Source organism: Lissotriton helveticus, chromosome 11 (assembly GCF_964261635.1).
Source record: "Lissotriton helveticus chromosome 11, aLisHel1.1, whole genome shotgun sequence".
NCBI lineage: Eukaryota > Metazoa > Chordata > Amphibia > Caudata > Salamandridae > Lissotriton > Lissotriton helveticus.
In genome coordinates this window covers 809,064,556-809,080,032 of record NC_136072.1, presented here as the reverse complement: position 1 = coordinate 809,080,032, position 15,477 = coordinate 809,064,556, and the positions used below count along the sequence as shown (strand labels likewise).

The 15,477-nt window shown below is 48.0% G+C and overlaps 1 protein-coding gene and 1 long non-coding RNA gene across 2 annotated transcripts in view; one reads left to right on the top strand and one right to left on the bottom strand.

The window, feature by feature from the left end:
* The window catches only part of USP39 (ubiquitin specific peptidase 39), a 166,437-nt gene that overhangs the window by 64,900 nt on the left and 86,060 nt on the right, over window positions 1-15,477 (top strand). Inside the window, exons 3-4 of the mRNA XM_078666873.1 lie at window positions 12,637-12,731; window positions 14,681-14,817. Of these exons, the coding sequence (XP_078522999.1) occupies window positions 12,637-12,731; window positions 14,681-14,817 (232 nt within the window). The remainder of the gene's footprint in view (window positions 1-12,636; window positions 12,732-14,680; window positions 14,818-15,477) is intronic.
* LOC144792014 (uncharacterized) lies at window positions 450-14,776 on the bottom strand. Its single transcript, XR_013602501.1, has 3 exons — window positions 14,655-14,776; window positions 14,378-14,471; window positions 450-559 (listed from the first exon to the last, which is right to left on the bottom strand). It is a non-coding gene; the product is annotated as an uncharacterized LOC144792014 (long non-coding RNA).

The following is a 15,477-nucleotide window of genomic DNA, read 5'->3' as shown; positions in this document are numbered from 1 at the left end:
AGATCTCTTTTGAGAGGGGCATGGTATTTTGGTCATTCACTCTAATAATTGATGATGCAGACTTCCAGGTTTTGGACGGATGCTTTAACAAAGAAAAACACTTTGGCTGCATCTTTTTTTCTCAAGGTTTTCTGCCTCTTAGTGACATTAGTGCTCCTCGAACTAAAGCTGTCACTATGGTATGCTTGAGAAATGTTTTAAGAGCACATCATGTTAGAAGGGAACAGAAAAATCCAACTTATGCTCCTCTTCCAAACCGTACATCATTTCTTAATTTGCCGCTGGGTGGAGATAGGTGTTCATGGAAGGTTAACATTTTTCAAGGCACTTGGAGCAACTCCATGTCCAATTGTTGGATAAAGGATAAAAGAAGAGACTGAACGCGGCACAGCACATGCTAAGATGTTGTGGGCTGCACCCTCTTACCTTCACTGGTGGTCGGTGTTGCAAATTATGCATAAGGGAAGCTCCATCTTATTCCTTTTCCATTGATTCTGACGGTGTGAGGTTAGGCAGGCACTCTGAGTTCCCTTTCTTCCTGTTAGCTGTCACAGGTGGTCTGAAAGTCATTGAATTGAAAACAATTGTCTGCAATTATTTTTGCAGTTAAGACATTTGCTGAACATCTGTTTGTTTTACTCACTGAGAACATTGTAATACAACATTGTAATAATAGCTTATGTAAAGCAAGAGAAGGGACTTGTTTAGGGCCCTGACTATAGTGACTGTTCAGTTCTGCTCCTGGGCAGATGTAAACTTGCTTTCTGTGAAGGCTGTTCATATCGAGGGTGGACAGTTTGCGATTAGCAGCTAAGTAAAGCTTTTCTGCAACAACAATGCTACTGTTTTTCCTGGGAGACTTATCCCACTTTAGGTGAGTATGTCCGAATGCATGTGTTACTTATTTGCAGGGAAGGCAAAAATGTTTTTGGTCATTCTGCTTCAGGTTTCAGAGTGCAGGGACAGTGCGAGTAAAGCTCTCCTTTTTTCCTGACTAAGTCCCATGTTTTCTTACTCCCTTTCATCTTTATTTTCGCAAATACTGATAACCTGGAGGCAGACTAGGTGGCTTCTTTGAGTGTTTGTTCAGAAAGAGCCATTCCCTAATTCCCCATTTGTCCTCAGGTTCCATGTACTACTTCCAGCAATGCTCCAAACCCTTCATATGTTGTCTGGCATTCGAAATGTTTGGGAGAAGGGGACTCTGAAGGGGTTTGTAGTAGTGTCAGAATTTAAACGTGCTGAAAGAATACAAGTGGTACGGACCCACCTTTGGTGTCAGGGGCTGTACTGCATCCTCGAAATTATGATCCCAGTTAGGTACTTCGCTTCAAATAATGTTTAAAACTTGAATTTTACATCAACAGTTAAGTGTCTGTTCTTCAGAGCATTTAAAGAACATTGGCTTGGACTAAAAGAGCTGGAAAGTTTTTATATGCCCAGAAGACTACTATTTGGCAGTGGCCCAGAGTTGTCATTGTTTCCAATTTGGAACCTGCTTTTGTGTTATTTGGTTTGTAGTAACCTCCGTTGAGTATTTTCGTGTAGGTACTGTCATTTAATACCGTATTTCTGGTCTCTGTTCTTTGCCTAGTCCCCAAGGAAACAAATGTCCCCAACTATAGATGCTCCAACATTGACTGCTCCTTTGGTCCAGTCCAGATTCATCTGCTACGTAGCTTCCACCTTTAACATAAAGCAGGTTTAGATCCATCCTCACCAGAAGAACTCTTTCACACATTGGACATTTAAATCAGCCATCTATTCACTGAGTTGGTATTTCTGGTTGAGGATTGGGTATTCAACTAATTAACATTCACGGGAAGGAAGTAAGATAACAGGGTGGCTGTCTGGAGATTGACTGACCTTGTTTGTTTTAGCACTGGCAAGAAAAGAATAGCTCAAAGTAATATGTTTATAAATGAGACATATTTTCAATTCATCATTTTGCAAAGTTGGCACTTGAACATTTCTGTATCAAAAAACATTTTGATGCATTAAGTAGACTTGTCCCTCATAAGTAATTTTACTGAGGAGGAAGCTACATTTTCACAGAATTGTTTTTTGTTTTCTTCTGTTTTTTCATGTCTCTTAACATGAACTGAGATATGCATTTCTCCTTTGTTGAAAAGTATAGTTTTGCAGCGTGAATCTTTCTGGATTCACTATGCTGTGCATTATTCCGCGGTCTTGTGGTTGGGTCCGGATTCGTAGTCTTTTCTTTTTTTTTGTAGCCCAGGTGGGCGTCGGCGTCACACCCCTTTGGGTGTATTTCCGGTGACGTCGGCATGCTTCCTGCGGAAGCTCCCACTCTTGGGCGCCATCTTCAGATTCTTTTTTTCCGCGGTCGGGTCTGGATCGTTCCCGTTTGGGCTCCAGACATTTTTGGAGAAAGAAGAAAGAAAATACAGAAAAGACGAGGAGAAGTCATCTGAGGACTACAGGGGACTTCATCGACGAAAAGCCGGCGAGGAGAAGGCGTTTTTCATCGAGATCATCGACGACCGTCGACGAACACGCGACCAGAGAGGCCCTGGACGCTCGATGATGGACAACACGCCGTTCAAGTTCTGCCGTAACTGCCACCACAAGTACGCGCAGAAGGACCAGCACCCGGTATGCAACCTTTGCCTACTGGTGGACCACGAAAGCGGAGACTGCAACGCCTGTTCCGCCTTCGCCCCGAAGACCCTTCGTGTGAGAGAGAGGCAGAGGGTAGCACACGCCACCCTGCAGGGGAAGGCCCCGACTCCGTCCCTCTACGAGCTGGGGATGTCCTCCGAGGAAGAAGACAACGCTGCCGCCGAAGACGACCGCTACACGGTCGTAGAGACCGATTACACGAAGACTTCTGACAAGGTAGGAGACTCTTCGGCCCCCAGGAACCCGAGAGACTCTGAGTCTAGAAAAATCGAGGGCAAGACCCCGAAAGCGCCGACGCCAAAAAAGGTGGCATCCGCTACTACTCCCAGGCCCAGCGGATCCTCCGAGAAGGAGTCCCCGGCGCCGAGGGCTGCTGATCAGCAGAAAACGTCAAAAATCGTCCCCGAAAAGGATCGATCGACGCCGAGGGAGAAAGACCCGAAACTGACGACGACGACCAGAGACCCAAGATCCGGTCCGACGTCGAAAGCTTCGACGCCGAAAGGTACGGCGACGAACCATCCGCCGAAAAGAACGGCCGACCCATCCGACGCGGAACACGCGGCAGAGATGGAGAAGAAGAGAAGGCGCCTCGAGGCCGAAATGGAGAACATCATGCAGCGGAAGAAAGATTTCGATGCAAAGATGAAGGCCTTCACGATCCCTCACAAGACCAAGCCACCGGTGGTGGAGGCAGTCGAGGAGGAGGAAGAGATCGCCGAAGTCGTCGAGGAACAAGACCAGGACGTCGAGGTGATCGACGACCAGGAGGAGTACGAGAATCCCTACGATAGTTACAACTATGGGGAGGAAGAAAGCAGGACAGACGCAGACTCGACACCCTCTGACCTACAGGAGGTAGATTACATAGATGTCGACACCGACAGCCCGGAGGAGGTGGTCGACACTTACCCCTCGAGGCCCTCGCCGCCGGACGACATCGGGGCCTACAACTCGGTGATACAGGCTGCCGCAGCAGCTTTCAAGCTCAAGCTCGACGAAGAGAAGCAGAAAGCAGACTTCCTTCTAGAAACATTGCTCCCAACACAAACGAGGAGCCAGTTCCTTCCAATGCTCGAGAGCGTCTTGGCTCAGGGGAAGGAAGCTTTCAGGGAGCCCGCAACATGCAAGGCAGTAACTCCCAGAACTGAGAAGAAGTACAAGCATGCCACTAAGGACCCGGCCTACATTCAGGGCACGGTCTCCGCAGACTCCATTATCACGGCCACAGCAAGGAGGAGGGCTAACGTGCCCACTACCTCGGGCCCACCACCGGATAAGGAGAGCAAAAGGATGGATCTGGTGGGCAGAAGGATCGAACGGAATGCCGCGACCCACTGGCGCATGGCTAATTCCAACGCCCTGATAAACAGGCACATGTACCAAATCATGGAGGGACTGGGGCAGTTGGTGAAGGACTTGCCCCAGGATGCCAGACAGAAAGCCGAAAAGCTGGTTGAAGAGGGAAAAAACGCGGCAACCTCTTGCCTTAAGACGGCTTTGGATGGGGCAGACACCGCCAGCAGGCTCATGATGATGGGCGTCACGGAAAGGAGGCACGCCTGGCTCAGGATATCCGGTTTCAAACCGGAGGTGCAACACAGCATCCTGAACACACCGTTCAACGGCAGCACGCTTTTCGGATCAACAGTTGATGAAACGCTCAGCCAACTGAAGAAAGATAACGAAACAGCAAGAGCCATGGGAGCATTGCAGTTCAGAGGGAACAAGAGGGGCACCCCGTCACGGAGGCCCGGCGGGAGAGGTGGAAACCAGCCAGGTACATCACACCAGGCTTTCCAGCAAACGCACCAGGCAGACTCGCAGACTCAGCAGGGTCATCAATCAATCAATCAATCAAGACATTTATAGAGCGCACTACTCACCCGTAGGGTCTCAAGGCGCTAGGAGGGGGGTTGCCGTTACTGCTCGAACAGCCAGGTCTTGAGCTTCTTCCTGAAGGCGAGGTGGTCTTGGGTCAGGCGCAGGTCGGTCGGGAGGGAGTTCCAGGTCTTGGCGGCCAGGTAGGAGAAGGACCTTCCTCCTGTTGTCGCTCTTCGGATGCGTGGGACATCGGCGAGGGCGTGGCTGGTTGATCTGAGGTGGCGCTTGGGAGCGTAGAAGTTGATTCGGTTGTTGAGGTAGCTCGGGCCTTGGTCGTGTAGGGCTTTGTGTGCGTGGGTGAGGAGACGGAAGGTGATTCTTTTCTTGACGGGGAGCCAGTGCAGGTCTCTCAGATGTCCGGAGATGTGGCTGTTTCGTGGGAGGTCGAGGATGAGTCTGGCTGAGGCGTTCTGTATCCGCTGGAGTCTCTTCTGGAGCTTGGCGGTGGTTCCGGCGTAGAGGGCGTTGCCGTAGTCCAGTCGGCTGGTGACGAGGGCCTGGGTGACGGTCTTCCTGGTCTCGGTGGGGATCCACCAGAAGATCTTCCGTAGCATGCGTAGGATGTTGAAGCATGATGAGGAGACGGCGTTGACTTGTCTGGTCATGGAGAGGGAGGAGTCCAGGATGAAGCCCAGGTTGCGTGCGTGGTCCGTTGGTTTGGGTGCGGTGCCCAGGGCGGGGGGCCACCAGGAGTCGTCCCAGGCGGAGGGCGAGGAGCCCAGGATGAGGACCGCCGTCTTGTCTGAGTTCAGTTTCAGGCGGCTGGTAGTCATCCACTCGGCTACATCTCTCATCCCTTCGTGCAGGTTGGTTCTGGCGGCGGCGGGGTCGTTGGTCAGGGAGAGGATCAGCTGGGTGTCGTCGGCGTAGGAGATTATGTTGAGGTTGTGTTTGCGTGCGATGGCCGCGAGGGGGCTCATGTAGACGTTGAAGAGGGTGGGACTCAGCGAGGATCCTTGGGGGACGCCGCAGATGACTTCGGTGGCCTCTGACTTGTACGGTGGTAGGCGGACTCTGTGTTCTTCCGTCGAGGAAGGAGGTGATCCATTCCAGTGCCTTCTCCTGGATTCCGATGTTGCCGAGGCGCTGTACTAGGGTGCGGTGGCAGACAGTGTCGAACGCCGCTGAGAGGTCTAGGAGGATGAGGGCCGCTGTTTCTCCGTTGTCCATCAGGGTTCGGATGTCATCGGTGGCAGCGATGAGGGCGGTCTCGGTGCTGTGGTTGGCTCGGAAGCCAGACTGTGAGGGGTCGAGGGATCCATTCGTCTCGAGGAAGGCGGCCAGCTGTTTGTTGACTGTCTTTTCGATGACTTTGGCCGGGAACGGGAGGAGCGAGATGGGACGGTAATTCTTGAGTTCGGTGGGGTCCGCTGTAGGTTTCTTGAGTAGAGCGCTGAGTTCCGCGTGCTTCCAGCTCTCCGGGAAGGTGGCGGTGTCGAAGGAGTCCTGGCAGTACCAACAAAGAGGCCAGTCCTTTCGAGGGAGAAATGGACAGGGACAAAATAGAAGAGGGGGGCAGCAGCCCACCTCCAAGTGACTTCAAAAAAATCCGTGTGCCCGCCCACAAAAAAGACCCCAGGGGGCAGCACGTACAGATGGGTCAAGACAAACTAGACACCTACGACCACATGACACCAGTGGGAGGAAGATTAAGATTCCACCTCCAAGAGTGGAGAGAAATCACATCAGACAAATGGATCCTCAACATTATCCAATTCGGATACTGCATAGAGTTGGAGGGGAGGCCAACAAGCAGAAAACCAAAAAGAAAGCCACTAGCAAGCAAGCAGCTGCAGTGCCTTCAGGAAAAAGCAAAAGAACTCCTGCAGAAGCAGGCCATAGAACGGGTACCCTTCAAGGAAAGAAACACAGGAGTATACTCAACGTACTTCCTGGTACCAAAAGTAGACGAAACAATGAGACCCATTCTCGATTTGCGGTTCATGAACAAATTCATAAGAACGCAAAAATTCAAAATGACCTCCCTGCAAGAGGTGCTCCCACAATTGCAGATCGGGGACTTCATGGTCACAATAGACCTCAAAGACGCATACCTGCACATTCCAATGAACAGAAAGCACAAGCACATGCTCAGGTTCACCGTCGGAGAAAGCCACTACCAGTTCACGACACTGGCCTTCGGCCTAAAATCAGCACCAAGAGTTTTCACAAAGTGCCTCGCAGCAGTCGCAGCGCACCTAAGAAGGCAGGGGATACACGTATACCCTTACCTGGACGACTGGCTGGTGAAAGCAAACTCATACCAGAAATGCAAGCTGCACGCACATACAGTGACAAGCACGCTCATAAGCCTGGGGTTCTCCATCCATTGGAAGAAATCTTCAATGGAGCCAGAACAAGTGAAGATCTTCCTGGGAGCACAGATCAACACCTTACAGGGCAAGGTGTTCCCCAGCGAGAAGAGGGCGAGGGCGCTGGTGAAGGAAACTCGCCTCTACCGGAAGGGACAAGCTCGGACAGTGAGGACTGCGAGCAAGATCATGGGGATGATGGCATCATGCATCCACCTGGTACCGAATGTACGACTCCACATGAGACCCATTCAAGAATGGCTACAGGAGCAATGGTGACAAGCTACAGGCAGTTGGGAGGATCTAGTGGTTGTAACGCACGCAGTGCAGAAGGAGATGACATGGTGGACCATGGAGAACATAGCAAGGGGAAAGCCTCTAACGCCCCCAACGCCAACAGTGACCATCACCACAGACGCATCCCTGAAGGGATGGGGCGCTCACATGGAGGAGCTCAAGGTGAGGGGTCTGTGGACACCAACAGATGCGACAAAGCACATCAATTACTTAGAATTGAAGACAATCTTCCTTGCACTGAAAGCCTTTCAAACAAGACTGTACAAACACAAAGTGTTGATACAAACAGACAATACCACTGCGATGTTCTACATCAACAAGCAGGGGGGCACACAGTCAGCCCCGCTTTCAACGCTGGCGCAGGAGATATGGAGATGGGCCATCCCTCTCAAGATAGACCTGCTAGCTATACACCTGCCAGGGAAGGACAACATACAAGCAGACTGGCTCAGCAGGCAGACATCGGCATCCCACGAGTGGGAGCTCAATGCTCAGGAGACAAGGCGCCTATTCGACAGGTGGGGAACTCCATCGGTGGACCTGTTTGCCACACGCCAGAATGCAAAATGCCAAAACTTCGCATCCAGGCAGCCCGAGGAAGGATCACTAGGGAATGCCCTATGGATAGATTGGTCAAGGACATTTGCCTACGCCTTTCCCCCGATACCGCTGATGCACAGAGTACTGAGCAAATGCAGAGCGAGCAACATGACACTGGTACTGGTCGCACCACAGTGGGCGAGGCAGACATGGTATTCGCAGATCATGGAGATGACACAGTGTGCACCCCACAGATTCAGCAGGAGGAAAGACTTACTCTCCATGCAGAACGGAGAGGTGCTCCACCCAGAGCCAGAGAACATGAGCCTAGTAGCGTGGCTCCTGAGGACATAGAGTTCGCACATTTAAGATTGCCAGAAAGTACCCTGAGGGTCCTTCGGGAGGCAAGAAGACCTAGCACTCGGAAGTGCTATGTTGCGAAATGGAAAAGGTTCACAATATGGTGCAGACAAGAAAGACTTCACAATAAGATGAAGAAGGACTCCACAGTGCTAAAGTACCTGACGCACTTGCTAGAGAAGAACCTTAGCTCATCCTCCTTGAGAGTTCACTTGGCAGCGATAGTCGCCTACACAAGGGGAGAAACTTGCAGGAGTTTCTTCACATCACAGGTGGTGAAGAGATTCCTAGAAGGAGCGAAAAGGATCGCACCACCCAAGCTGGTGCCGCCACCTGCATGGAACTTAAACGTAGTCCTAACGGAACTCATGAAGGAGCCCTTTGAACCAATCCACAAGGCGTCCTTAAAGATGCTAACTATGAAAACAGCTTTCCTGGTTGCAATAACGTCCTTACGCAGAGTAAGCGAGCTTCAGGCTCTGACGCTACAAGAGCCCTACATACAAATACACAATGATAGAGTTGTGATGAGGACTGACCCACACTTCATGCCGAAGGTGGTATCTAAATTTCACATGAACCAGTCTATACAGATACCGAGTTTTTTCCAAAAACCGACAACTGCCGCAGAGGGAGCTCTGCACACCCTGGACGCCAGAAGGGCAGTCATGCACTACATGGAGAGGACGAAGGGACACAGGAAAACAAAACAGTTCTTTGTGTCATTCGCCAACAGTTACATGGGAAAGGCAGTAACCAAAAAGACCATTGCACGATGGATCGCACAGACAATTCAACTCTGCCACAAGCGTGCAGGACAAGAGCTAGCAGAGGGGACACGTGCCCACTCCACTAGGAACAAGCATTTGCAATGCAATGGTCTCGGCATCATTAAAGGTAGAGCAATTGGCATTGCTCATGACATTTCTTTTTTTTCCTTTAAATCATAAATAAATGGCATTGTCATTTACATTGCCAATACACAGCACTCTGCACTAAACAGCACACACCACTCTGCACCTGCACTCACTGCTCTGCACACTCACTCTGCACACTCACTACTCTGCACACTCACTACTCTGCACTCTGCACTCACTACTCTGCACTCTGCACTCACTACTCTGCACTCACTACTCTGCACTCTGCACTCACTACTCTGCACTCTGCACTCACTACTCTGCACTCTGCACTCACTACGCTGCACTCTGCACTCACTACTCTGCACTCTGCACTCACTACTCTGCACTCTGCACTCACTACTCTGCACTCTGCACTCACTACTCTGTACTCTGCACTCACTACTCTGCACTCACTACTCTGCACTCACTACTCTGCACTCACTACTCTGCACTCACTACTCTGCATTCACTACTCTGCACTCACTACTCTGCACTCATTACTCTGCACTCACTACTCTGCACTCACTACTCTGCACTCACTACTCTGCACTCACTACTCACACTCACTACTTTGCACTTTGCACTCACTACTCTGCACTCACTACTCTGCACTCACTACTCTGCACTCACTACTCTGCACTCACTACTCTGCACTCACTACTCACTACTCTGCACTCACTACTCACTACTCTGCACTCACTACTCACTACTCTGCACTCACTACTCACTACTCTGCACTCACTACTCTGCACTCACTACTCTGCACTCACTACTCTGCACTCACTACTCTGCACTCACTACTCTGCACTCACTACTCTGCACTCTGCACTCACTACTCTGCACTCACTACTCTGCACTCACTACTCTGCACTCACTACTCTGCACTCTGCACTCACTACTCTGCATTCACTACTCTGCATTCACTACTCTGCACTCACTACTCTGCACTCACTACTCTGCACTCACTACTCTGCACTCACTACTCTGCACTCACTACTCTGCACTCACTACTCTGCACTCACTACTCTGCACTCACTACTCTGCACTCACTACTCACACTCACTACTCTGCACTCACTACTCTGCACTCACTACTCACTACTCTGCACTCACTACTCACTACTCTGCACTCACTACTCACTACTCTGCACTCACTACTCACTACCCACTACTCTGCACTCACTACTCACTACTCTGCACTCACTACTCACTACTCTGCACTCTGCACTCACTACTCACTACTCTGCACTCTGCACTCACTACTCTGCACTCTGCACTCACTACTCTGCACTCTGCACTCACCACTCTGCACTCACTACTCTGCACTCACTACTCTGCACTCACTACTCTGCACTCACTACTCTGCACTCACTACTCTGCACTCACTACTCTGCACTCACTACTCTGCACTCACTACTCTGCACTCACTACAGCTTCCTTCCACAGCTAGAACTACTGCATAATGTCAAAACAGAGAAAACAAGGAAACACACTGAAGCTGTCTGTACCACGCAAAGTTCACATTTCGAGCAGCATGTGTTAAATCACGCTTTAGACTACTTCTCTACTCAAAAGTAGTACATTTCCTTCAAAAAGATAAAAATATGACATGCAAACAGTAATGCCGAAACAAACTGTTCAGCATGGGTTCTGATTTACATGAAAACATTAATTTCACTTAAAATAATAATAGTTTTTAGCTAAATTAAATTTACATTTGGATTTAGGGCATATTCACATATTTTTAGTAAATTTAAATGAATTTATTTTCTCATGTACGTTATCATAACCAATGCTATACTATAGTGTACTACGAGATTATTTTGGATTGGTATTATTAGTTGGCTTTAATAGTACAGTACTTAACAAGAGAAACAGTATTTTGGAGTAAAAAAATCCCGGAATTCCGCCGCGGCCGCACCGGAAGTCAGGCAAGGTCGCCTGTGACGGGGGCGGAGCCGCGTCCGGACCGGAAGAGGAGGCAGGCGGAGGAAATGCGTGGAGCGGCCCGGGGCTCCTGCGAGCGTGGAGAGCCCCGGGGCCGACAACAGGACGTTGCACGCGTGTTGCGGGGCTCCCTTGACCAAGAGGGAGTCCCGGGATAGGAGCCGCAGCGTCAACTCTCCCTGCCGGTGCGGAGAGCGGAGTCCCCCAGATTACCACAGTAAGTTAAAGGGGAGAGGGGGGGCCGGTGCGTGTGTGTGCGTGTGTGTGTGTGTGTGTGTGTGTGTGTGTGTGTGTGTGTGTGTGTGTGTGTGTGTGTGTGTGTGTGTGTGTGTGTGTGTGTGTGTGTGTGTGTGTGTGTGTGTGTGTGTGTGTGTGTGTGTGTGTGTGTGTGTGTGTGTGTGTGTGTGTGTATATGAGTGGGGGGGTTCTGTATGTATGTGCGTGCGTGAGCGCTTCTGTTTCTATGTATGCGTGTGTTGTGTGGGAGCCTCGCGCAGCGCTCGTACTAATGCGCGTGCCAGTTTAGATTCGCATGCGCGCGGCCAGGAGTGTCTCCTGGGAAGCACGCTCGGTGACATAAGATCTCGGCGGAGACGCGCTTCCGCGCGTCTTTAGCCGAGACCTAAAAAGGGGGCTACAATAGCCTTCCTGGCTAACACACCCATACAAGACATATGCCTGGCGGCAACATGGGCTTCGGTGCACACGTTCACGAAGCACTACTGTGTGGACATACAGATGAACAAGGAAGCTCAAGTTGGACAGAAGGTGCTACAGCACATATTCAATACCCAACGCTCATCTTCCACCCAACCGCCACAGAGATGAGAAACCGCTACAAAATCTATGCACAGCATAGTGAATCCAGAAAGATTCACGCTGCAAAACGAATAGTTTTCTTACCTGTCGGTGTAGTTTTGCAGCTTGAAGATCTTTCTGGATTCACTAGCGAACCCACCCACCTCCGCCAGAAAGATGAGGCTGGAGAGAGAAGAGGTGGAAATAGAAAAGTGGAAAAGACTTTGAAGGTACAAAGCGGTAAAATATCACCTGAATAGAACATTGCCATTACTTCGGAAACGAAAGAAACACGGAAAAAAAGAACCCGAAGATGGCGCCCAAGAGTGGGAGCTTCCGCAGGAAGCATGCCGACGTCACCGGAAATACACCCAAAGGGGTGTGACGCCGACGCCCACCTGGGCTACAAAAAAAAAAAAAAAAAACAAAGAAAAGACTACGAATCCGGACCCAACCACAAGACCGCGGAATAATGCACAGCATAGTGAATCCAGAAAGATCTTCAAGCTGCAAAACTACACCGACAGGTAAGAAAACTATTCGTTATGAGATGATTACACTGGCAAACTAAACAATGTGTGCCCTAAGAGAGGACTTTCATGAGGTGCGTCTAAAAACAAGAAGGCCTTTAACAAACTACTTTCACTTGAAAGAAGAATGTTTAAGGTTGGTGACTTATAAAACAAAGCCACGAGAAAGCCTTCAGTGAAACATGTTGTCTTTTGCTCTTTGCCGGAAGTCATAAATTGACATTTTCTTAACCTGTAACTTACTTTTATTAAGTTCTGCCTCTGTGGGAGTTGCACCATTGGGGAAGTTAGCATGTTTTTTTAGTGCTTCTGTAGTTAAAACACTTGAACCACAGAAAACTAATGTGATTTAGAAAGTGTGTCGGCAGAAAGTCTTCTGAGGTGTAGCTAAGGGACAACCAGTAACCACCATTCTTTCATTTTTCAGAAGTGTGTTGGATTTTGACTTTGAGAAGCTGTGTTCCATTTCCCTCTCACACATCAATGCCTATGCCTGCCTGGTGTGTGGCAAGTACTTCCAAGGTGAGAACAGTTTTAAAGCACACATGAACATGATTAAGGGCATGGGTCACTGAGGACTCACAGTGATGATGCCACCCCACGGCTGCCTTGCCAGTCTAAATTGTGTGATACGAGATGTTTTTGAACTTCTCCCTGTGGAGTACCCTAACTTTATGGCCTTTTTTCTATGAACACCAAAGCATTGTTGCAATTTGAATATGTAGTTTTGAATTACATGGCTTGGAGAATTTGCATAAATGGAGAGATTTCAATTCTGAACCTTGTTATTGATCAGATGTCTCTATTTTATAACAGACTGAGGAAGAAATGAGCTAGAGGAATGTGATTTAAGGGACACGATTTCTCTCTTGAGTGACTAAGAACTTTAGACAGACTAGGGGAGACTCTTTGTTTTGGCTGATTTCACCCCTGACTTCATATGTAACAAATGCTTCTGGCTTGCGCTCTTGCTCCTTTGAAATATTTGTAGGATGTTTCCTAGATACACTTCCCATCCACTGAAATCTCTCCAGGTTAATACTTGGACTGCAAAGTTTGTCATTTCTGTAGGAAGGAGTGCCAATTAAGAGAATTCACTGCAGTACATTCAATCAAAAGGGCAATTGCATGTACATTTAATAAACGTTTGATTCAATTGACAGATTTTAATATCATAGTCTTTCATCATACACCTTTGAGAATCGCTCTTTGAGATGGTCCTAATGGCACCTGCCCTTATTTCATGGGTTGATTTCAGGTAAGAAGCAGCTTTATCCATTAAGGGGACAGAATTAATGATCTTATGAATGAGCAACATGAGTTGAAGGCCCTGCTCATATATGTGAAACAGCTTGATTCTGACATCTGAGGCTTTGCTCTCAAATTCCCTTGGTGCTGCGCTAATTGTCTCCTGAATCTTGACTCTTTGTTACAACTGTTTTTGACTCTCTGCTTTCTGTCTTCAGACACAATAAGGTAATTCCGGATCAATTTGCTTTACTAGTTTCATGCACTTTTGTGCTTTGTTTCCTCCCTCACATTTAGTGGCACCAAAACGAGTTCCCTGTGTGAAGGAACCATGCATGATATTGAGATCTATAACAGGCCTTGGCAAAGTTAATAGATCTCTTTTTGGACTTATTGGCGTTGCCAATTTCCGCATGGACCAAAAAAGGTGCAATGACGCAAGTATATGCTTGTATTATTATGCATGCACGCCTACAAAATTTAGTAAACACATTTTTTGTTTACCAATCTGAGGTGGATCGATAAATAATAGAAAAAATTATAAAGAATAAGCTTAAAAGCATTTTTAAGTCAGCCTGGTCCTCCCCTTTTCCCCTTCCCCACAAATACCTACGCTCCAAAGAATAACGTGTAAAAAAATAAAGACGTGGGGGAAGCGACAAGGAGTAGGAGGGGGAAAGTAATGGCATCACATAAGGGAGAGCAACATACGATTGATAAAGCAACACAGAGCACGGGGGGATTCGGGAAGTTTGACTTTGAGAAAAGCACATAAATAGTTTTACCGCGAGGGAGACAGCAACACGGAGAGTGGGGGCTGGGCATTTGGTGGGGTAGGGGAGAAGCACACGAAGTAGAGGATTTGAAAAAACATGCACTGTCATGGACTGTTTTAGCAAGAAGAAGAAATTAAGTATTACCTTTAAAGTGAACTGGGGAATAATGGAAACCAGCTTTCAGAGACGTCGTAAAAAGACCGTGCTCCAGAAGAGGGGCAAACACAAGATGGACAAGCTGTAACAAGGAAATTCATCGAATTAGAAGAAAGCAAATCAGTGTGACACTAAAGCCAACCATTGGTAAGCAATGGACAGGCTTTACACATATGTACGTTTTTGTTAAGCTGACAATAGGTCTTTTATCAACTAGACAGCTTATATTTAGCTAATCAGAGCACGTTTTTAGACTATGACTTACTAAAAAATAGATGTTGTCCATTTCAGGCCGTGGGTTGAAATCTCATGCCTATATCCACAGCGTCCAGTTCAGCCACCATGTATTCCTCAACCTGCACACCCTGAAGTTCTACTGCTTGCCAGACAACTACGAGATCATCGACTCCTCACTTGAGGACATAACGGTATGTGGTTTGCACAAGAGTTCTGCAGCCTTTCTATAAGCATGAAAGAGCTTACAATAGGCAGCATGGTCTTGTCTGTTTGAACTGTTTGCAAAGTGACACTGAATGGAAAAAGCTAGTTTCTGTGAAATCAAGACGAAGATTAATTAATTTCATTGTTTGCATGCCACATTCTTATTGGTAAATGACTCTTTAAAGTGTAATCCAACTGCTTTATTCTATCATTCTCCAGTTATACTGTAGGTGGTTGTTCAACCCATTGACACTGGTTGGGGAGGAGAGTTTATTGAACTTTTCAACAAAGCGCTGGGTTTCCTGGAATAGTTGAATAATACACAATCCCATTCCTGCTCAAAAAACATCCGTAATATTTACTTGCATTGCAAGAGAACATATGGTTTTGGGAGAGATTTTACGATTGAAGAAACACTAACAAACACAGCTATATCATCTTTTTGAGCAAGAATTCCAGACTACCTTTAGCTCCATGATAATTAAATCACATTGCTTGATATTAGCAAACTCATTTTTACTCGCATATGTTTAGAGCACCAGTGTATGTTCTATGGACAACTAACCGGTTGATTAATTACATTTCCAGTTGTATTTCATGGTAGCGCTAGTTATTACATTCATATAAGCCGTTTTGAATACCACACA